The sequence below is a fragment of the Podarcis filfolensis genome (assembly GCF_964270895.1).
Source record: "Podarcis filfolensis genome assembly, chromosome: 2".
NCBI lineage: Eukaryota > Metazoa > Chordata > Lepidosauria > Squamata > Lacertidae > Podarcis > Podarcis filfolensis.
The window spans coordinates 121,175,039-121,191,089 of NC_139605.1; the positions used below are offsets into that span (position 1 = coordinate 121,175,039).

General features: G+C 42.4%; 1 protein-coding gene across 11 annotated transcripts in view; it reads left to right on the plus strand.

Annotated features, from left to right (window-relative positions):
- Positions 1-16,051, plus strand: part of R3HDM2 (R3H domain containing 2) — a 140,334-nt gene that overhangs the window by 103,402 nt on the left and 20,881 nt on the right. For 6 of the 11 annotated variants that reach the window (XM_083599737.1, XM_083599742.1, XM_083599744.1 and 3 more), the window contains 2 exons: positions 2,323-2,558; positions 10,852-11,012. In XM_083599737.1, coding sequence (XP_083455863.1) covers positions 2,323-2,558; positions 10,852-11,012 — 397 coding nt within the window. Of the gene's footprint in view, positions 1-2,322; positions 2,559-10,851; positions 11,013-14,941; positions 15,044-16,051 lie in introns of all 11 variants that reach the window. The other 5 variants (XM_083599735.1, XM_083599739.1, XM_083599740.1 and 2 more) reach the window with 1 other exon arrangement.

Genomic DNA, 16,051 nt, shown 5'->3' on the forward strand with positions numbered 1-16,051 from the left:
GGTGTGTAACAGTAATGAAATATTACAATTATAAAACAATCACAACCACAAAACAAGAAAAGTTTAAAAACAGTTCCATTCCATACAGTTCTTTTTTTTCTAGAAAAATAGGTGCTGCTACTCACCATGAAGTTGTTCCCGTAAGTGCTACACTTTTTAGCAACAAGGGGGGGCAGTACTGCATACCCTTGAGTACCCCCTGAGGAAAAAAGCACTGTTTCCATATATAAAAACCATTACCAACATTTAAAACTATTCCACATGTTAAAAGAATTAAAATAGTTCTCATACAGATGCAGACTGATACTTAGCCAAAAATACAGAATACGGATGCTGCTGGTGTATCATCCATCCTGCTGCCCAGTAGCCTCCCTGAACTGGCAGATGCAGATTCTGGTGTGGTTTTGTAGAACCCTAGTATGCTGGTTATGAAGGACTTCAGTGTCCATATGGAAGCTGTCCTGTTGGAAATCAGTTTAGGACTTCATGGCTGCCATGACAATCAGGGGGTTGTCTTAAGTCATCAGTAGTCCAACACAGAGCGTGGGCCATATATTTAGTCTGATTGTTGTTGTTGTTGTTGTTTTGGTTATGGAATGGGTTGGGAGTGATTCAGTGGTGATCAGAGGGTGTCTTATCACCTTGTTATGGATAGATCACTCCCTTGTGAAGTTTAAGCGACTGGTTCCCTGCAGGGGTGGGGGAGATTTGAGCATGGTCTGCCCCTGCAGACCTATGGAAAATGAAATATTCTTGAATGCTCCGGGGAATTTTCCAGCTGGCATTGCTGCTGCTGCTGTTGAAGCCCTTGCTCTGCTTGTGGCATGGTGAGATGTAGAGAGCCGTCAACATGATTGTGTCCTCTTTAGGTCCATGGGAGCTGGAAAGCCCCTTGATTTTCTGCGGAGCTCTGGGCTATGAAAAGGACTGGTTTTTTGCTAGAACGGAGGTGGTGCAAAACTTGGGACAAATAGGGCCAAGTTAGAGTACATGATCGTGCCTGGAGGAGAGCTCAACACTCCAATCCTGAGAGGACTGTGCTGGCTTCTGGTGAGCTTCTGGGATCAATTTAACATGTTGGTGCTCATATACAAAGCACAAAATTACTTGGGAGCCAACACTTGAAGAATCACCTCCCTCCATATGTCCCTGCCTCAACACACAGTTTAAAATTAGAGGGAGAAGGGCTCTGTTGTGACTGGCAAAGACAGGGCTTTCTCCGTGGCAGCACCTCATCTCTGGGACTCCCTCCTGGGGAGATTAGGCAGTCCCCTTTCCTGGCCATGTTCAGGCAGAATTTAAAGGCATTTTTATTTGTGCAGTCCTTTGGAAGGGAGTACGGACATCCAAATACCATAGATGTTCAAATATTTGTTTGTTTGTTTGTTGATTTAATGTTGTTAGCTGCCCATGCCGTCTTTTCAGGAAAGAAGGGAGGGATATAAATTTAGTCACAGAATAAACAAATATAGCCTCAAAGCCAAATACATCATTTATTTTTGAAGTGCTTGGCATGGGGGTCCTTCTGGTTGAGCTGTATTCTCAGAGGACTAGACATCTCTGATCACAGGCATCCCTTTCTGCTCTGCTTACATATACCGCTCTGTAACTCTGCAATGAAGTAGCTTCCTTCTCTATTATCTATCCTGTTCTTCTGAAATGTTCTACAATTTCCTTTATCTTCTCATGCCAGACAGCCAGCCATTGATGTTTTCTTCTTTCTACTGGATTCACAGTGGCTTCTATTTTCTCCTTGTCTCATAATGAGAGACAGGTCCCATTTTTGTTTTGAGGCATTTTTGAAAATGATGTGTGCCAGGAGCAGGATAGGTGTGCTACATTGGGGAACTTCCAAATAAATGTATCTTGGAAGGGAAGATCCCACATTTGCTGGGGCCTTAGGCTGCTTGCTCAGTGGTTAATCTGGTCCAGGCCTGCTGTTTGAGAGATCCAGTTCGTCTGCTGTCTGATCAGAAAGAGATACCAAGTCCATTCAGATTATTTTCCCTGCCTGATCTGTATCTTAGGAGGTCAATGTGCCTTTTAGATCTCTGTTTCTGGGTAGGCTTTGAGCAGCTACGATACAGACCATTCTACACATATGGCAGCCGACATTGCCAGGAGCTGCCTGTAAAACTCACCAGCCTCCATGCTAATTCATGTGATGGGTGGTATTCGCTGAGCTGGTCCTTCTCAGTGTAGCTACTTGTGCTTGTCTTGTCTGTTCTTCTAACACAAACAACACATTGATGCATTGAATATCCAGACATGCTGTACCTTTCTAGCTCTCAGTGGCGTTAACCGCTGTAATCTCTGCTGCAGGGGTAACCGGGATGGGCTCAGCCGGGCCTCAGGCAGCCGCCAGAGCAGCACCGAGAGCGATCTGAAGTCACTTGAGCCCAGGCCTTGGAGCAGCACAGACTCAGATGGCTCTACCCGCAATCTACGTCCTCCTGTCACCAAAGCTAGCAGCTTTAGCGGCATTTCCATTTTGACACGAGGAGACAGCATCGGTGGCATCGGCAAAGGAAGCAGTGCCAGCAGGACTATCAGGCCAGGTATCACTTCCCTCTTTACTGCCCCCATTCCGTTAGAATGAGAGAAAACCTTGTGGCTTGTGGTGAGTCCATTTTGGGCAATCCAGGATTAAAACTAGTTGTCGCCCAATAAAGAACTGGAGGTTGCTTTCTTGTTGTCACTGGAGAGATGGACAGGGGCCTTCAGCTCATTCTTTGCTGCACCTGTGCTACTCTGCAACTATATAGACAGAAGACCTGAAAAACATCCTGCGAGAGAGGAGGATAGAGCTCAGTGAGGTATGTGGTCAGCTTGGAGTGGGGTAGCAAATGTGCTAGCAGTGAAAACTGGGGAGGAAATGAGAAGAAACAGATTGGTAGCGAAGATTGTCCCATTCCAGAAATAAACCCAGATGACTCTGCAGGTTTCTAAGCCCTGGGTGCATGCTAATCCTACCTAGTGAGTTCAGTCATCTTCATGTCATTGGGCTCAGTGACAAAACCATTGATTTCAACCAGGTTAGAATTACACCTGGATTTGACAACAAATTGCTTGTGATCCATGTATGATTGTTTCATGATTCCTCCCTTCTAGCCACCATCCCAGGGATTGACCATAAATTAACTTTTGAGTCTGTCAGCAATATATACGGGAGGAAGAACTAATGCCACATGCTGACAGACTCAAAAGTTAATTTATGGTTTTAATGTTGTATGCTTTTGTTTTGTAAGCTGCTTTGTAGCTTTGGTGAAAAGCAATATGTAAAAAGATCCTATAGGCAAAGTTGCAAAGGCAAGGCCAAGGAAGTGCAATTCTAGTTTTAGTTCTCATGTTTCCTAACTTGATTGTTCCTCTGCATAATGATGCATTTTTTATTTAACTAACTGCAGAAATGAGTCTCCTTTTTATGAAGGCAACCAAAACACTTTGGAGTTTAATTAAATGATAATTGCACCTTATTGACCCTGCCTCTTGCATTCTTTCCTATTTTCAGAACTTAAGAAGACTGAGAAATGTAATAATTTTGATATGGGCCAGAATGATAAAAACTCAAAGCTTCAAGACCATTTGCTTTCCCCTTCCATCCATTCATCACCATCCCATCTAAGTTTGTTGCTAGTAGTAATTTCCTCATAGTTCCCCACATGTGCTTTTAAAATTTCATTTTATTGATTTCTATGCTGCATTCTCTCTTAACCAAAGTGACAGTCAAAGTAGCAGTTTTCTTTCTCTAAAGAGTTGGCACTGCTGTTGCGGCCTCTATCCCTCTTCACCCTGAGTTCTTGAATTGCCCATAAACCATTCTGTTTTATATACTGGCTGCAAAGCCAATCTGCAAAAATAAGAAAGAGGAAAAGCCCTTTGATTTTAATGGAGTGTAGAATGAATGTGCACCCCAGCAGCAGTCAGCAGGATGCCACAGGGAGGGCAGCATTGTTTGCCTGGCTTTCCATTGCTGAACATTGCTGCCCCTTACCAAAAGGTGAAGGATCAATGTGCTGGGAGCTTAGTGTGGTGCAAGTGTGGCATCAGAGCCAATCTGATGCTCCTGTCACTGTCCGCTCCTTGCCCCCTCCCTCTCTCAGTAAACAGCAGTGATGCTCTGTGATGCCCCACCAATTGCTGTTGTACACCCCTTGGCTTGATCTTGTCTAGGATGCCTAGGTCACCTCTGTAAATGGATACTTACTACCAAGGAGCCTTCTGTTGCCTTTGAGATTTGGGAGGTCTGGTACTCCCGTTCAAGGCTTGATGGCATTGCAACCAGTTTGTTTTAGGGAAAGCACTTCTGTGCAGGGTGAGGCGGGACACCTACAAGTCAGATTAGGTTATCACTGTGGCAAGTATATCTCTCCTTTGCCATTCATCAGCATTGGGATGCTGTAACTAATGGATTTTCAAATTCTGTACACTCAGTGAGACAGATGCACACATGTTGATATGCAGATGAGTTGCAGAATTTTTCCTCGCAGTGATGCTTTTCTACATAGAACAGTTCTCACATTTGAAAACAGTGTAGACTCCTTTTTTACACAGCTGCTTTGTATGTGACGGTCATAGGGTGTGTGCGTGTGTGCTTTAGAGAGTACTATTGTAGTACCTCTCAAGTGATGACATCGAGCCATGCTACAAGTCTCCTCAGTGCTGATGAGTGCTAAGTGGACACGTGTTTTGGATGAGTCTGTCAAGGAGCTATGCCTTCCATAAGCAACTCATGTGAATAGTCCTGGTTCTTTTTCCATCAGTGGCAGTTGCACTCAACAAGAAAGATGGCCAAGGCTGTATTAGTAGCTGTGGCCCTGCATAATTCTCCTGGATTGGTGAGGAATTCAATCTGCACCCTCAATTCTGAGGTTCTCCTGTTCTTTTAGTTAGTGCACAATTCAATAATAACTATAGATTGTTCCCATCTTGAGGCAGCTCACAGGCCAATAAATCAAGAGAAATACACAAGTTATGTGGACCTTGGAAAAGAAAATTATTGATGAAATGAGCTGTTAGTCCCTTAATACTATAAATTGGGTGGGGGAAAAGTGATTTTGAAACTAGCATTTCCACACCATCATAATGGGGAAAACTAAGCAAGGGGAGATGGAGTGCACCTACTGGAAATGAAAGAGTAAGATTTACCATTTATGTTGAAGACTGGAGTTTTGATGGATAGTGGTCAGGATGAAGCAATACAAGAACAAGAAGAAAACTGTAGTAGAAGGTTTCTATCAGAAAGTCCCAGGTTCAATCCCCAACAAGTCAGAGTAGACCCAGGCTGTCTGAAGCCCTGGAGAACTATTTCCACTCATTACAGATAAAGCAGAGCTAGATGAATCAATGATATAAACTGGTTTCACTCTTCCAGCTGGGTTTTCTGGAAAATTGAGTTTCATGACTTTTCTGTCTTGAAAAAATGCAACAAAATGGTGAGAGTTGCAAGTCAAAAATGTTGTATTTCCCTTCTAAGTTTTTGTGTCATTCATGAAACATATTAGCTGATTGAAGGCTTGACAGACATGGCTAAACATAGCACTCTTGAATTCTCTTTTTTATATATAATTTTATTTATAATTTTCTTTTAATTACCTTTCAACAATAGTTCAACAATAATTCTAACATTTCAAACTTCAACTTCCTTCCTCCTCTTTCTGTGGTTCCTTAAATTTATTTTCATCATTCCCTGCATATTCCAAATTATCTTGACTTATTCTTTTATTCATCCCTTCTCATATATGTTTTTGAAGCTGCAAGTTATAACAATAATCCTGCCTATGTTTTAATCTGTTTATAGTTTGTAAATAATCAATAAACCATTTCCATTCCCTTATAAAAAAGTTTGTTGTCCTGATTTCTTATTCTTCTGGTAAGTTTCGCCATTTCTGCATAATCCATTCTGTAGCCATTCTTCTCTCGTCAGGACTACTACTTCTTTCCATTTGGGGGCAAATAATATTCCTGCAGCTGTAGCTGCATACATAAATTTTGGTACTGTTTAGGTAGTTTTGATCCTATAATTCCCAAGAGAAAATGCCACAAAATGGTGAGAGTTGCCTGTCCAAAATGTTGTATTTACCTTCAAAGTTTTTGTGTCATTCATGAAAAATATCAGCTGGTTTAAGGCTTGACAGGAGTGGCTAAACATATCACTATTGAATTCTCATTCATGCCCAGATCTTAATGTACCATCAGTTGAACTGTGTTGTATTGAACTTCCTGTATTGCACCTTACATTATCCAAGTGTTGTTGTTTTTTTGATTGGTGGAATTTATTCCCTCCCAAACTCTTCAAAATTACTTGGTTCTACTTTTGTTTTCCCACCATTCCATATAACATGTGATTACTTTAACCCCACCCCACCCCATTCCCTCAGAATTCTGTGCTGGGAGGATAATTTCCTAAGTTAATTTGTTAAGTTGTCAAGATCTGAGTTTCCAACTAACTTTCATTTTGTGTGTGAGTTTTGTCCAGGGAATAAAAAGAGGGAAGGATATGGAGGGGGCCCTGAGCCTTTTCCACTACAGCTTCCCTTCCCCCTGCCATGGACACTGCAGCCCCACTTCCCCAGCTACTGTAAATGTTGCTCCATCTCTCTGACTTCTGAGATGTTATCAGATAATACGGATTATTATTTTTTATTAGCTGTATAATCCAATGACTAAAGGAGAGGGAGAAAGCAGGCAGAAATTCTTAGCAAAAATTTTTTTTTCTTCCAGTAGCACCTTAAAGACCAACTAAGTTAGTTCTTGGTATGAGCTTTCGTGTGCATGCACACTTCTTCAGATACACTGAAACAGAAGTTGCCAGATCCTTCTATATAGTGAGAAGGTGGGGAGGGGTATTACTCAGAAGGGTGGTGGGAATGGGTGATTGGCAGATAGCTGTGATGAGCCTGTTGACGACTCTTAACGACTGCAATAGGTCTTACAGGAAAAAGCAAGGGGTGAGAAGGTGAAAAATGGCTTTGTCATGTATAATGAGATAAGAATCCAATGTCTTTGTTCAGACCAGGTCTCTCCATGGTTTTAAGTTTGGTAATGAGTTGCAATTCAGCAGCTTCTCTTTCCAGTCTATTCCTGAAATTCCTTTGTAGTAATACAGCTACTTTGAGATCTTGTATAGAATGTCCTGGGAGATTGAAGTGTTCTCCTACTGGTTTCTCTGTCTTGTGATTCTTGATGTCTGATTTATGTCCGTTTATTCTTTGGCGTAAGGTTTGGCCTGTTTGTCCAATATAGAGAGCTGAAGGACACTGTTGGCATTTGATGGCATATACAATGTTAGACGATGAGCAATTAAATAGTCCCGAGATGGTATGTGTGATGTTGTTGGGGCCAGTAATGGTGTTGTCCGGGTGTATGTGGCAGCAAAGTTGGCATCTGGGTTTATTGCAGGCTCTGGTGCCAGTGTCCGTGTTACGTCTGGTTGTAGTATTATTGTGGGTTAGGAGTTGTTTAAGATTGGGTGACTGTCTGTAGGCAATGAAAGGTCTTCCTCCCAGAGCTTGAGAAAGAGAACTGTCATTGTCCAGGAGAGGTTGTAGATCTTTGATGATGCGTTGTACTGTTTTAACTTGGGAGCTGTATGTGATGACTAGAGGTGTTCTGTTATTTTCTTTTTTGGGTCTGTCTTGCAGCAAGTTCTCTCTGGGTATCTGTCTGGCTCTGTTGATCTGTTGTCTAACTTCATCTGCTGGGTATTTTAGTTCTAAAAAGGTTTGCTGTAGATCTCTTAGGTGAGAGTCTCTGTCTGTAGAATTGGAACAGATACGGCTGTAACGTAGTGCCTGGCTATATACAATGGACTGTTTGGTATGTTTGGGATGGTAGCTAGAGGCATGTAGATATGTTTGTCGGTCAGTTGGTTTAGGGTATAAGGTGGTGTCTATGCGTCCATCCTGTATTTTTATAGTAGTGTCCAAAAAATGTATTTCTTGCATAGATTGATTCATTGTTAGGTTGATTGTGGGGTGAAAATCATTGAATTTCTGGTGGAAGGTGTCCAGGGTCTGTTGACCATGTGTCCAGATGATAAAAATATCGTCAATGTATCGCAGGTACAAGAGAGGTTTGAGTGGGTAGGAGTTTAGGAAACGTTGTTCTAAATCTGCCATGAAGATGTTGGCATACTGTGGGGCCATGCGGGTGCCCATTGCTGTGCCGCTGATCTGAAGGAACAGGTCGTCACCGAATTTGAAGTTGTTGTGGGTAAGGACAAATTGGCAGAGTTTGGTGGCAAAGTCCGCTGTGGTTTTATCTGAAATGGTGTTCCTTATAGCTTGTAAACCATCGTTGTGTGGGATGTTGGTATACAGAAATTCTTAGGATGCTGAATTGATCACCAGCTACCAACCTTTGCGCTCAGGTGACAACCTTGCAGTTAGCCAAAAAATACAGCTCTCTGCTTATACATCTTAATTATATGAAAAACATATTGTTCTATTTTCCCAGTCAAGTCGGCATGGAAGGAATTGCAGTCTCCAGGCTCCCTTCTGTTACTCCGCAGCATCACCAAGTCATCTTCCTCTGCAAAGAGGGTGGATGATGGCTTTACAGATGTACTAATTATTCTTCTTTGGCTCAGAAATTGGAATAATATCAATAAAGGGGTGGGTGTGGAACACAGCAGCGTTGTGTCTCCTCTCTCGCTGTTGGGAATGATTCATATCCAACCATCCATGTACTCACCCTGTTTACAAGTATCTTCCAGTTGAACTTCAGGGGCAGGCACTGAAATGCCCGTATTTATTTCTCCTGCCTCTATCCCTTGTTGCCTGCTCACGGTCACAATTCTTGCCCCTCCTTTGCTATGACAGTGTATTTTGGTATAAGTGAAACTGGGCAAAGATCTGGTTATTCAGGGGTATTGTTTAGGTGGTTTTGTTGGTTTTTGTTGTTGCTGTTATTGATAGGAATTTTTTGTATATTTATATCTTACGTTTTATGTGGAATTTGTTTTAGTTTTCTTGTGTACTTTTTGATGCGTTTTATTTATTGCTTATGACTACTTTTGTAATTTTGTAATCTTGTAAGCTGCCTTGAGCATGGCTTCAACTACGGAAAGGCAGCATACAAATAAAATGATGATGGTGATGATGATGATTACAAAGGATATCTCTTGAGGTCAAAGTGCTAGATATCTGGCCTTGGGAGAGAAGCAGGCAGGGGGGGATCAAGTCGCATCTGAATAGTGCCATTTTCAGGTCACTTCATTTTTATTTTATTGTTTCTTGTCATTACTCTTTCACTTTCCCCTCCCTTGCACACCTGCAGTACATATTTACAAAGAGCAGGAGCAGATGAATAAAACATGCAGTATGTTGCCGTACGATTGCTCATAAGTAAGAGCATTGGTTTGTCTTCCTTGGTGGTAAATCCAAATAGAGGAGAGAAAATATGATAGCCATCTTCAAGTATCTAAAGGGCTGTCACATGGAAGATGGAGCAAGCTTGTTTTCTCCTGCTCCAGAAGGTAGGACTCAGACAAACATGGCTTCAAGTTATAAGAAAAGAGATTCTGACTAACCATCAGGAAGAATTTCCTGATAGTAAGAGCTGTTTGAAAATGGAACAGCCTCCCTCGGGAGGCTGTGGACTCTCCTTCCTTGGAAGTTTTTAAGCAGAAGTTGGATGGCCACCTGCCAGGGATGCTTTAGTTGAGATTCCTGCATTGCAGGGGGCTGGACTCTCGAGGTCCCTTCCAACTCTACTTTTGTGATTCTACTTTGGATGTATATGGGAAGGCTAAGGCTGCTTCAGACATAATGGTTTTAGAATATCTCTATTGTACAAAACAATGTACATGTGAAAAAAATAATGTACAGAATACAGAGCAGACACGTATTGAGCATACATGCCACAATGAATCCCCAGCTAGCCATGATGCGCTGCAATTTGTATCCATGTAGGAAAACATGGATACATTTCCCCATTCTATTTTGTGAATTAGCTTCTAGCTATATAACAACTTCCTGAGACAAAACCCAGAAGTGAGGTCTTTATTGAGGACCTGAACCAGATGGCAGTTGCATCAACTGTTCTTGGCATTCTCCAGGAGCTAAAGCGTGTACAGATTGACACTTAATGCAGCTACCCTTTCCAAGTTTGCCACAAAGCAGAGCAATTAACCAGTGTTCTTTATACTTCTGGTTTCCTTTTGTGCCACAAATATTCTTCAGGGGGGTGGTCCAAAGGGCACTGTATTGGGACCTAGGAGAGATTAGTTCATTCAGTTATTTTCATGGCTGAGTCTGTAAAAATATGACCAGAACCCTTTGTATCCACCTGGAAGATGGAACTAACAAGTAAATCCTTTACCTCACTGAGGGTCTGTGGGAGTAAACACCAGCTAATGCCCGAAATTGCTCAGATGCAGCTGTGATGATTGTCCAGCTGCTACAGAGAAGGCGGATATATTTTGAAAGTCTGCCTGTAAGTGCAGGGAAGTTCAGGCTCGATTTGCCTAGCATATTAACTTATGAAAATCTGGTTACCTTGGAATTTTATATGCATTTATTCATAACAGAAATGCACAGAGCAGCTCACAAGAACAGCAGAACCCAGACATCAGTGCACCAAAGTGAAATAGGCTAAGAGAAGTAGGGTGTTGTGCACCAAGGCTTCAACTGAGCCATGGCTCTGTACTGAATCTGTTGTAGAAATGCCTAGCCAAGCCAATGACAAAGGTGCCCCTGACCATGTGTGAAGTCATTTTTGTATACATCAAGGATTTTCAGTCCTTAGGGTGTTTCTTCTAGCCAGGCTTGAACCCTCACACCTCTCCTTTCAGAAGTAATGCACATTTTTTGTTAACATCTGTTGTGTGCATTTTGTTTCCTTGTGAAGGTCTGTCACTAAGTACCCCAGAGGCCTGCAGCCAAGTCTCCTCCGCTCAGCCTGGCCAAGGACTCTTGCCATGCGCTGCTCAGCAGCAACAGCAGCAACAGCAACCACTTCCACCCACACCCCAGCAACAGCCGTCGATGAGTAATCACATCATATCACAGGTGAGTCACTGTTCAATGTCACCAGGTTCTAGGGAATGTTTTCTTGTGGTTCCTTAGCCAGGAAGCAGAAACAGAAGAATGTGCCTGAGCATTCTTACTGCTGCTAGAAAAGGGTTGTTGTTGTTTTAATTATCTACACAAACTGTTCTTCTTTATCTCTCCCTTCCCATCCAGTCCCATCAAACTGATTCTGTCATGGTAGCAAAACCTGGCTTCCCACAACATGCAGTTTGGGGCGACATTGCTTCAGTAGGCCCAAATCAGGATTGGGGAAACTGTAGCCCTTGATATATATGTTGGACTGCAGCTCCAACCATATCTGACAATTGGTCCTGCTGGCTGGGGCTGATCAGACTTGGAGAACCACCTGCTCCCCACCACTGGCATAGGTCCTAATGTGGCATTGCAGGGATGCAGTAGCATCAACTGCAAAAAGGGTGACTGTAAGGCAGAACTGCTTATATTCTGCACTTGCAAAGAAAAAAAATACCCTGAATTCTGCTCTAAGAACAGTGAAATAGATGAATAATTCAAGCTGGTTCTGCTAGCAATGAGGAAGGGAAAGGGAGGGATAATGAATCCTTGCTGTCCTCCACTCCATGCACTAGAATTCACTCTGGTTTCCTGGATCTCACCAGCCATTGCCCATATTTATGTGTAATTTTGCAATCACTGCAAATTCCTCATTCCAAGGAAAGTTATTCTTTTCAGAATGTTTGAATACTTGAAAAAGAAGAAGAAGAAAAACACCAGACACAATGTGTGGAATAGAATTATATCATTAGGACACATTCCTAATTAGAAATTAGGAATTTCTTAAACTGTTATGTGTATGCATGCACACACACATGCCTAGGTGTGAAGGTTACATCATACAGCAGGGGCAAGCTCTGTCCTGACCTCTTGCATTGGGCTGACATTGTTGGCCTTTTCCTGCTGTGAAAAGGGGCGAGGTGATCAGTGAGAATCAACTCAGGATGTCTTCGGCTTGAAGGGATCTAATCAGCCATATTTATTTGGGCTACAATGTTTCCTAGCTTCAAAACAAAGCCTAAATTATAGTTTGAACTTGCCTTGGAATCCTGGCTTGTTCCAAAGCTGGTTACCATAGTTTCCCAGTTCAGATAAGGCAGGACACTGGGTAAGTGAAGACATCCGTATTGCGTTCAAGTGTGCTGTGAAGGAGCAAAGGGGCTACACACTCGGGCAAAATGTCAATTCATATCTTGGCTTATTCCATTGAGATATAATCATTTGAAGCAGCTGATGTGTTATTCCCAACCACAAAGAGTGTCTCCCCCCTCAGTTCTTCCCCAGCCTTATATTGTATACAACACTAATGTCTCACATCAAATGTAACTGATCTGCAGAAAAGATTCTACAACCTGAAAAAAGAGACAATGAGCGTACTTTTGTAAACCAAGAAAATCTTTAATTAAAATTACTATTTTTAAAATCAAAAACAAAGAGCGTCTTGTGGGGAGATGCCCTAAAAAGTCTGGTACTGGCCTCTCTTCTTTGGAAGAAACCAAAGAAAACTGGACAGAGGTTCATCCTAACAAAATGCTCACAGATGCATGTTAAGGTGATTTGCATCTGGAAAGCCTGGAATGTGTGTTTGTGGGGGCTTTGCAGTTCTGCATGTTCCACAACAGGTCTGCCGCTGCCTCAGCAGAACAATTTGAGACAGACACACAAGGCTCTGGCTGTGCTCCTCAGCGGTAGGTTTGCACCAAACTGCTCAGTCCTTAGGAATGTAGCCATCTTCCTACTCAGTTCCTTCAGTCGCCACAGAGAGCAGCAGGATTGAAATATTTGCAGATCGTTCTTTTCTGTTGCTGCTTAACATGACAGACCTTTTAATTTAGCTCAAACGGAGCATAAGGTATAGTTTTATTTAGTAATTTTACAGGAAGGATAGTAATTTGAAGCAGAAGAATTGTTGGTTAGACTCACCTTAGCAAGGCCATGAAGAGATGTGAAATTTTGTATGGGGGATTTTTTTTCTGCTGCTTTGGCTACAGTCTGTGCACTCCTTCTTGGGAGTAAGGCTGAATTTATTGTAACTTAATTTTGAGTAGACCTAATCATTGGGCCAAGAAACAGTATGTAGACCTCAGCATTGTTATGCAGAAAAAGAAGAAACATGCATTCACGGGGAAAGCTCAGAAAAACAACACCTCCATAACATAAGGGGTAGTGATAAATGAAGATATTCTATATTTTACAAAGTTGTTGAGGCAGTTGATATTATTTCATCCTCATACCTAGCAAGTGTCAAATTAGACATCCTTATTTGTTGGTAATATTTTATGTCCTGCTGCATCCCCGTAAATAATATATACTTGACAGTAATCAGAATCAATGTCTGAAGGGGGATTTCCCCCCTTTTCTGACTTGTAGGTCTTCACATTTCTAACTAGGAGAGGAAACTAAGATCATGTAGTTTTTAAACACCATTATGTTGTTCTTAAGTGGCAGGGTGACATTCCTTGCCACTACAAGGGACAGGGGCTACATTATGTCCTCCTTGGAGATCTCATAGCTGGCAGACATCTCCTTAGGAGTCCCTCGGCTCCATTTGTCCTTGCTTCTGGAAGCATCCTCAGAGCTTAGTGTTATTATTTTCCCCTTTGCTTTCTGATTACTGGAAAACCGAAACTAGCAATTTAGATAAATTGGCTTATCCAATTTGGGTTTAAGACCAGTGAATGGCTATGTTTGCATGTCACACAATCCATAGTTTTGTATGATGTGAAAAAGCCTATTCAGGCCTTGGGCTCGCTCCTGTCTCATCCAGTGTAGCATGGGTTCAATTTTTTTTCTCTAAACAAAATTTAATTAACCACAGTTATCTGAAGAAGTGTGCATGCAAACGAAAGCTTATACCAAGAACAAACTTAGTTGGTCTCTGCATCAGACTAACATGGCTATCTACCTGAATATTATCCACAATCTGTCACTTCAGGCGAAACAACAAACTGTTGTTAAGCAAAAGTGGTCCATACTCCTTCCAGCTGTACAGGAGGAGGATAGGGCATGTGGAGACTGTGTGCACAAGGCTCATTTATGTCACTCTAAATTGTGGTTTAACATGATGTGCAAATATGTCCAGTGTGCTCCACCTTGATGAATTGTGTATTTTCCAGAATTTGCCACCTAGAACAATAAAATACTTACTTTACATTATTTATGTGATCAGGACAAAGAATTTCATCTTTTTTAAATCATATGCTATTTTTGTAAAACTTAAAGGTAAAGGGTAAAGGGACCCCTGACCATTAGGTCCAGTCGTGACCGACTCTGGGGTTGCACGCTCATCTCACTCTATAGGCCGAGGGAGCCGGCGTTTGTCCACAGACAGCTTCCGGGTCATATGGCCAGCATGACTAAGCCGCTTCTGGCGAACCAGAGCAGCGCACGGAAACGCCATTTACCTTCCCGTCGGAGTGGTACCTATTTATCTATTTGCACTTTGACGTGCTTTCGAACTGCTAGGTTGGCAGGATTTGTAAAACTTAGGAGGCAGCTGAAAGCAGAGTCCTGTTTCCTAATCTTTACAGCCCTGCCAGTTGCAGGGCAGGTTTCTTTTAAGGCTGCAAGGGCTACTAGGCACCTGAATTGGAATGCATGTTGATGTCAGAGTTCTCAGAAATTGGTGTTCGTCATCTTGCTATTCCTATTGCCTTTCCCCCTTGGCTGAAGTCTTCCAGAGCTTCTATTTCTTGGTTTTTCTTTTTCTCTAAAGCAGATGGAAAGCCAGCTCAGTCAGTAGCTGGTGGTATCTTTTCAGACCTCTTATGTCTTTATGTATAATGACTAACCTTGTTCTGCCTTTTCTCCCTCTACCCTTGCCCTCTCCTTTCCTCTCCCCCACCCCCTGCTTCCTTATGCCTGTCTCTTCCTTTCCTTTCCTTTTCTACTCTTAGCCAGTCCCGGCTCTGCAGCCCTCTCCGCAGCCTGTTCAGTACTCTCCAAGCTCCTGCCCCCAAGTCCTCCTGCCAGTCTCTCCACCCCAGCAGTACAATATGGTATTAAAAACCCAACTTCTTAGATTTTCTTTCTTTCTTTCTTTCTTTCTTTCTTTCTTTCTTTCTTTCTTTCTCTCTTTCTCTCTCTCTCTCTTTCTCTCTTTCTCTCTTTCTCTCTTTCTCTCTTTCTTTCTCTCTCTCTTTCTCTTTCTCTTTCTCTCTCTCTTTGGCATAATAAAGAATGTGCTGCATTCCAGTGCTGATTTTGTTAGCTGCTTGTTCGCTTTGGGTACATAATAAAAACATCACACACACACACACACAAATACTACTACATAGGATGATGATGGGCTCTGCTTCAACAGGACAGAATTTCCATCTCTCAAGTGTGTTCATGGCCTTTTATTTATAATGCAACAAATGCACAATTGTTGCTCAGTTTTTATACGGCTCCCAGATGTCTTTCCTAAAAGAAAGCTCCTGTTACAGTTTCCTATTGCTCAAAGAGCAATATTATTGTGGATGGGAAAATGAAGTGTCTTCCTCAGTCAGCAGGCCTGTTCCACTTGTCTGGAATGCAGTTACATGAAAGTGTTCACTAATTAATTTTTGCCACCCAAATTACTTTTGTGAGAGACCAGCTGAAGGTGAAACACATTGAACTAACAGGGCATGTGTACCAAAGGACATTTTCCTGGTTTTGTATGAGATGTGGCCGTAACAGCCACCAGAGGGCATGGCTGTAATGTGTTACAGTTGGATAAACTTGGTTTTGCCCACTGCTATATGATTCCTCAATTTGCACAGTACTTTTTCTGATGATATTCCTGCATACAGGTCATCAAATCTGACTGATAAGGCAGTTGGCAAATGTGGGGTTAGAACATTTAGGTCAGTGGTTTTCAGTCGGTGTGCCGTGGCTCCCTGGGTGCCTTGAATGGTGGTCAGGGGTGCCGCTGGCAGCACTGGCCTCTGTCCCTCTTTCCTTCCCTCCCTCCTCTGATGCCCTGTCTCGTCTCTGCCTCCCAAAGTCTTGCACAGCTGTTTGTTGCAGCCCTGACTAGCGAT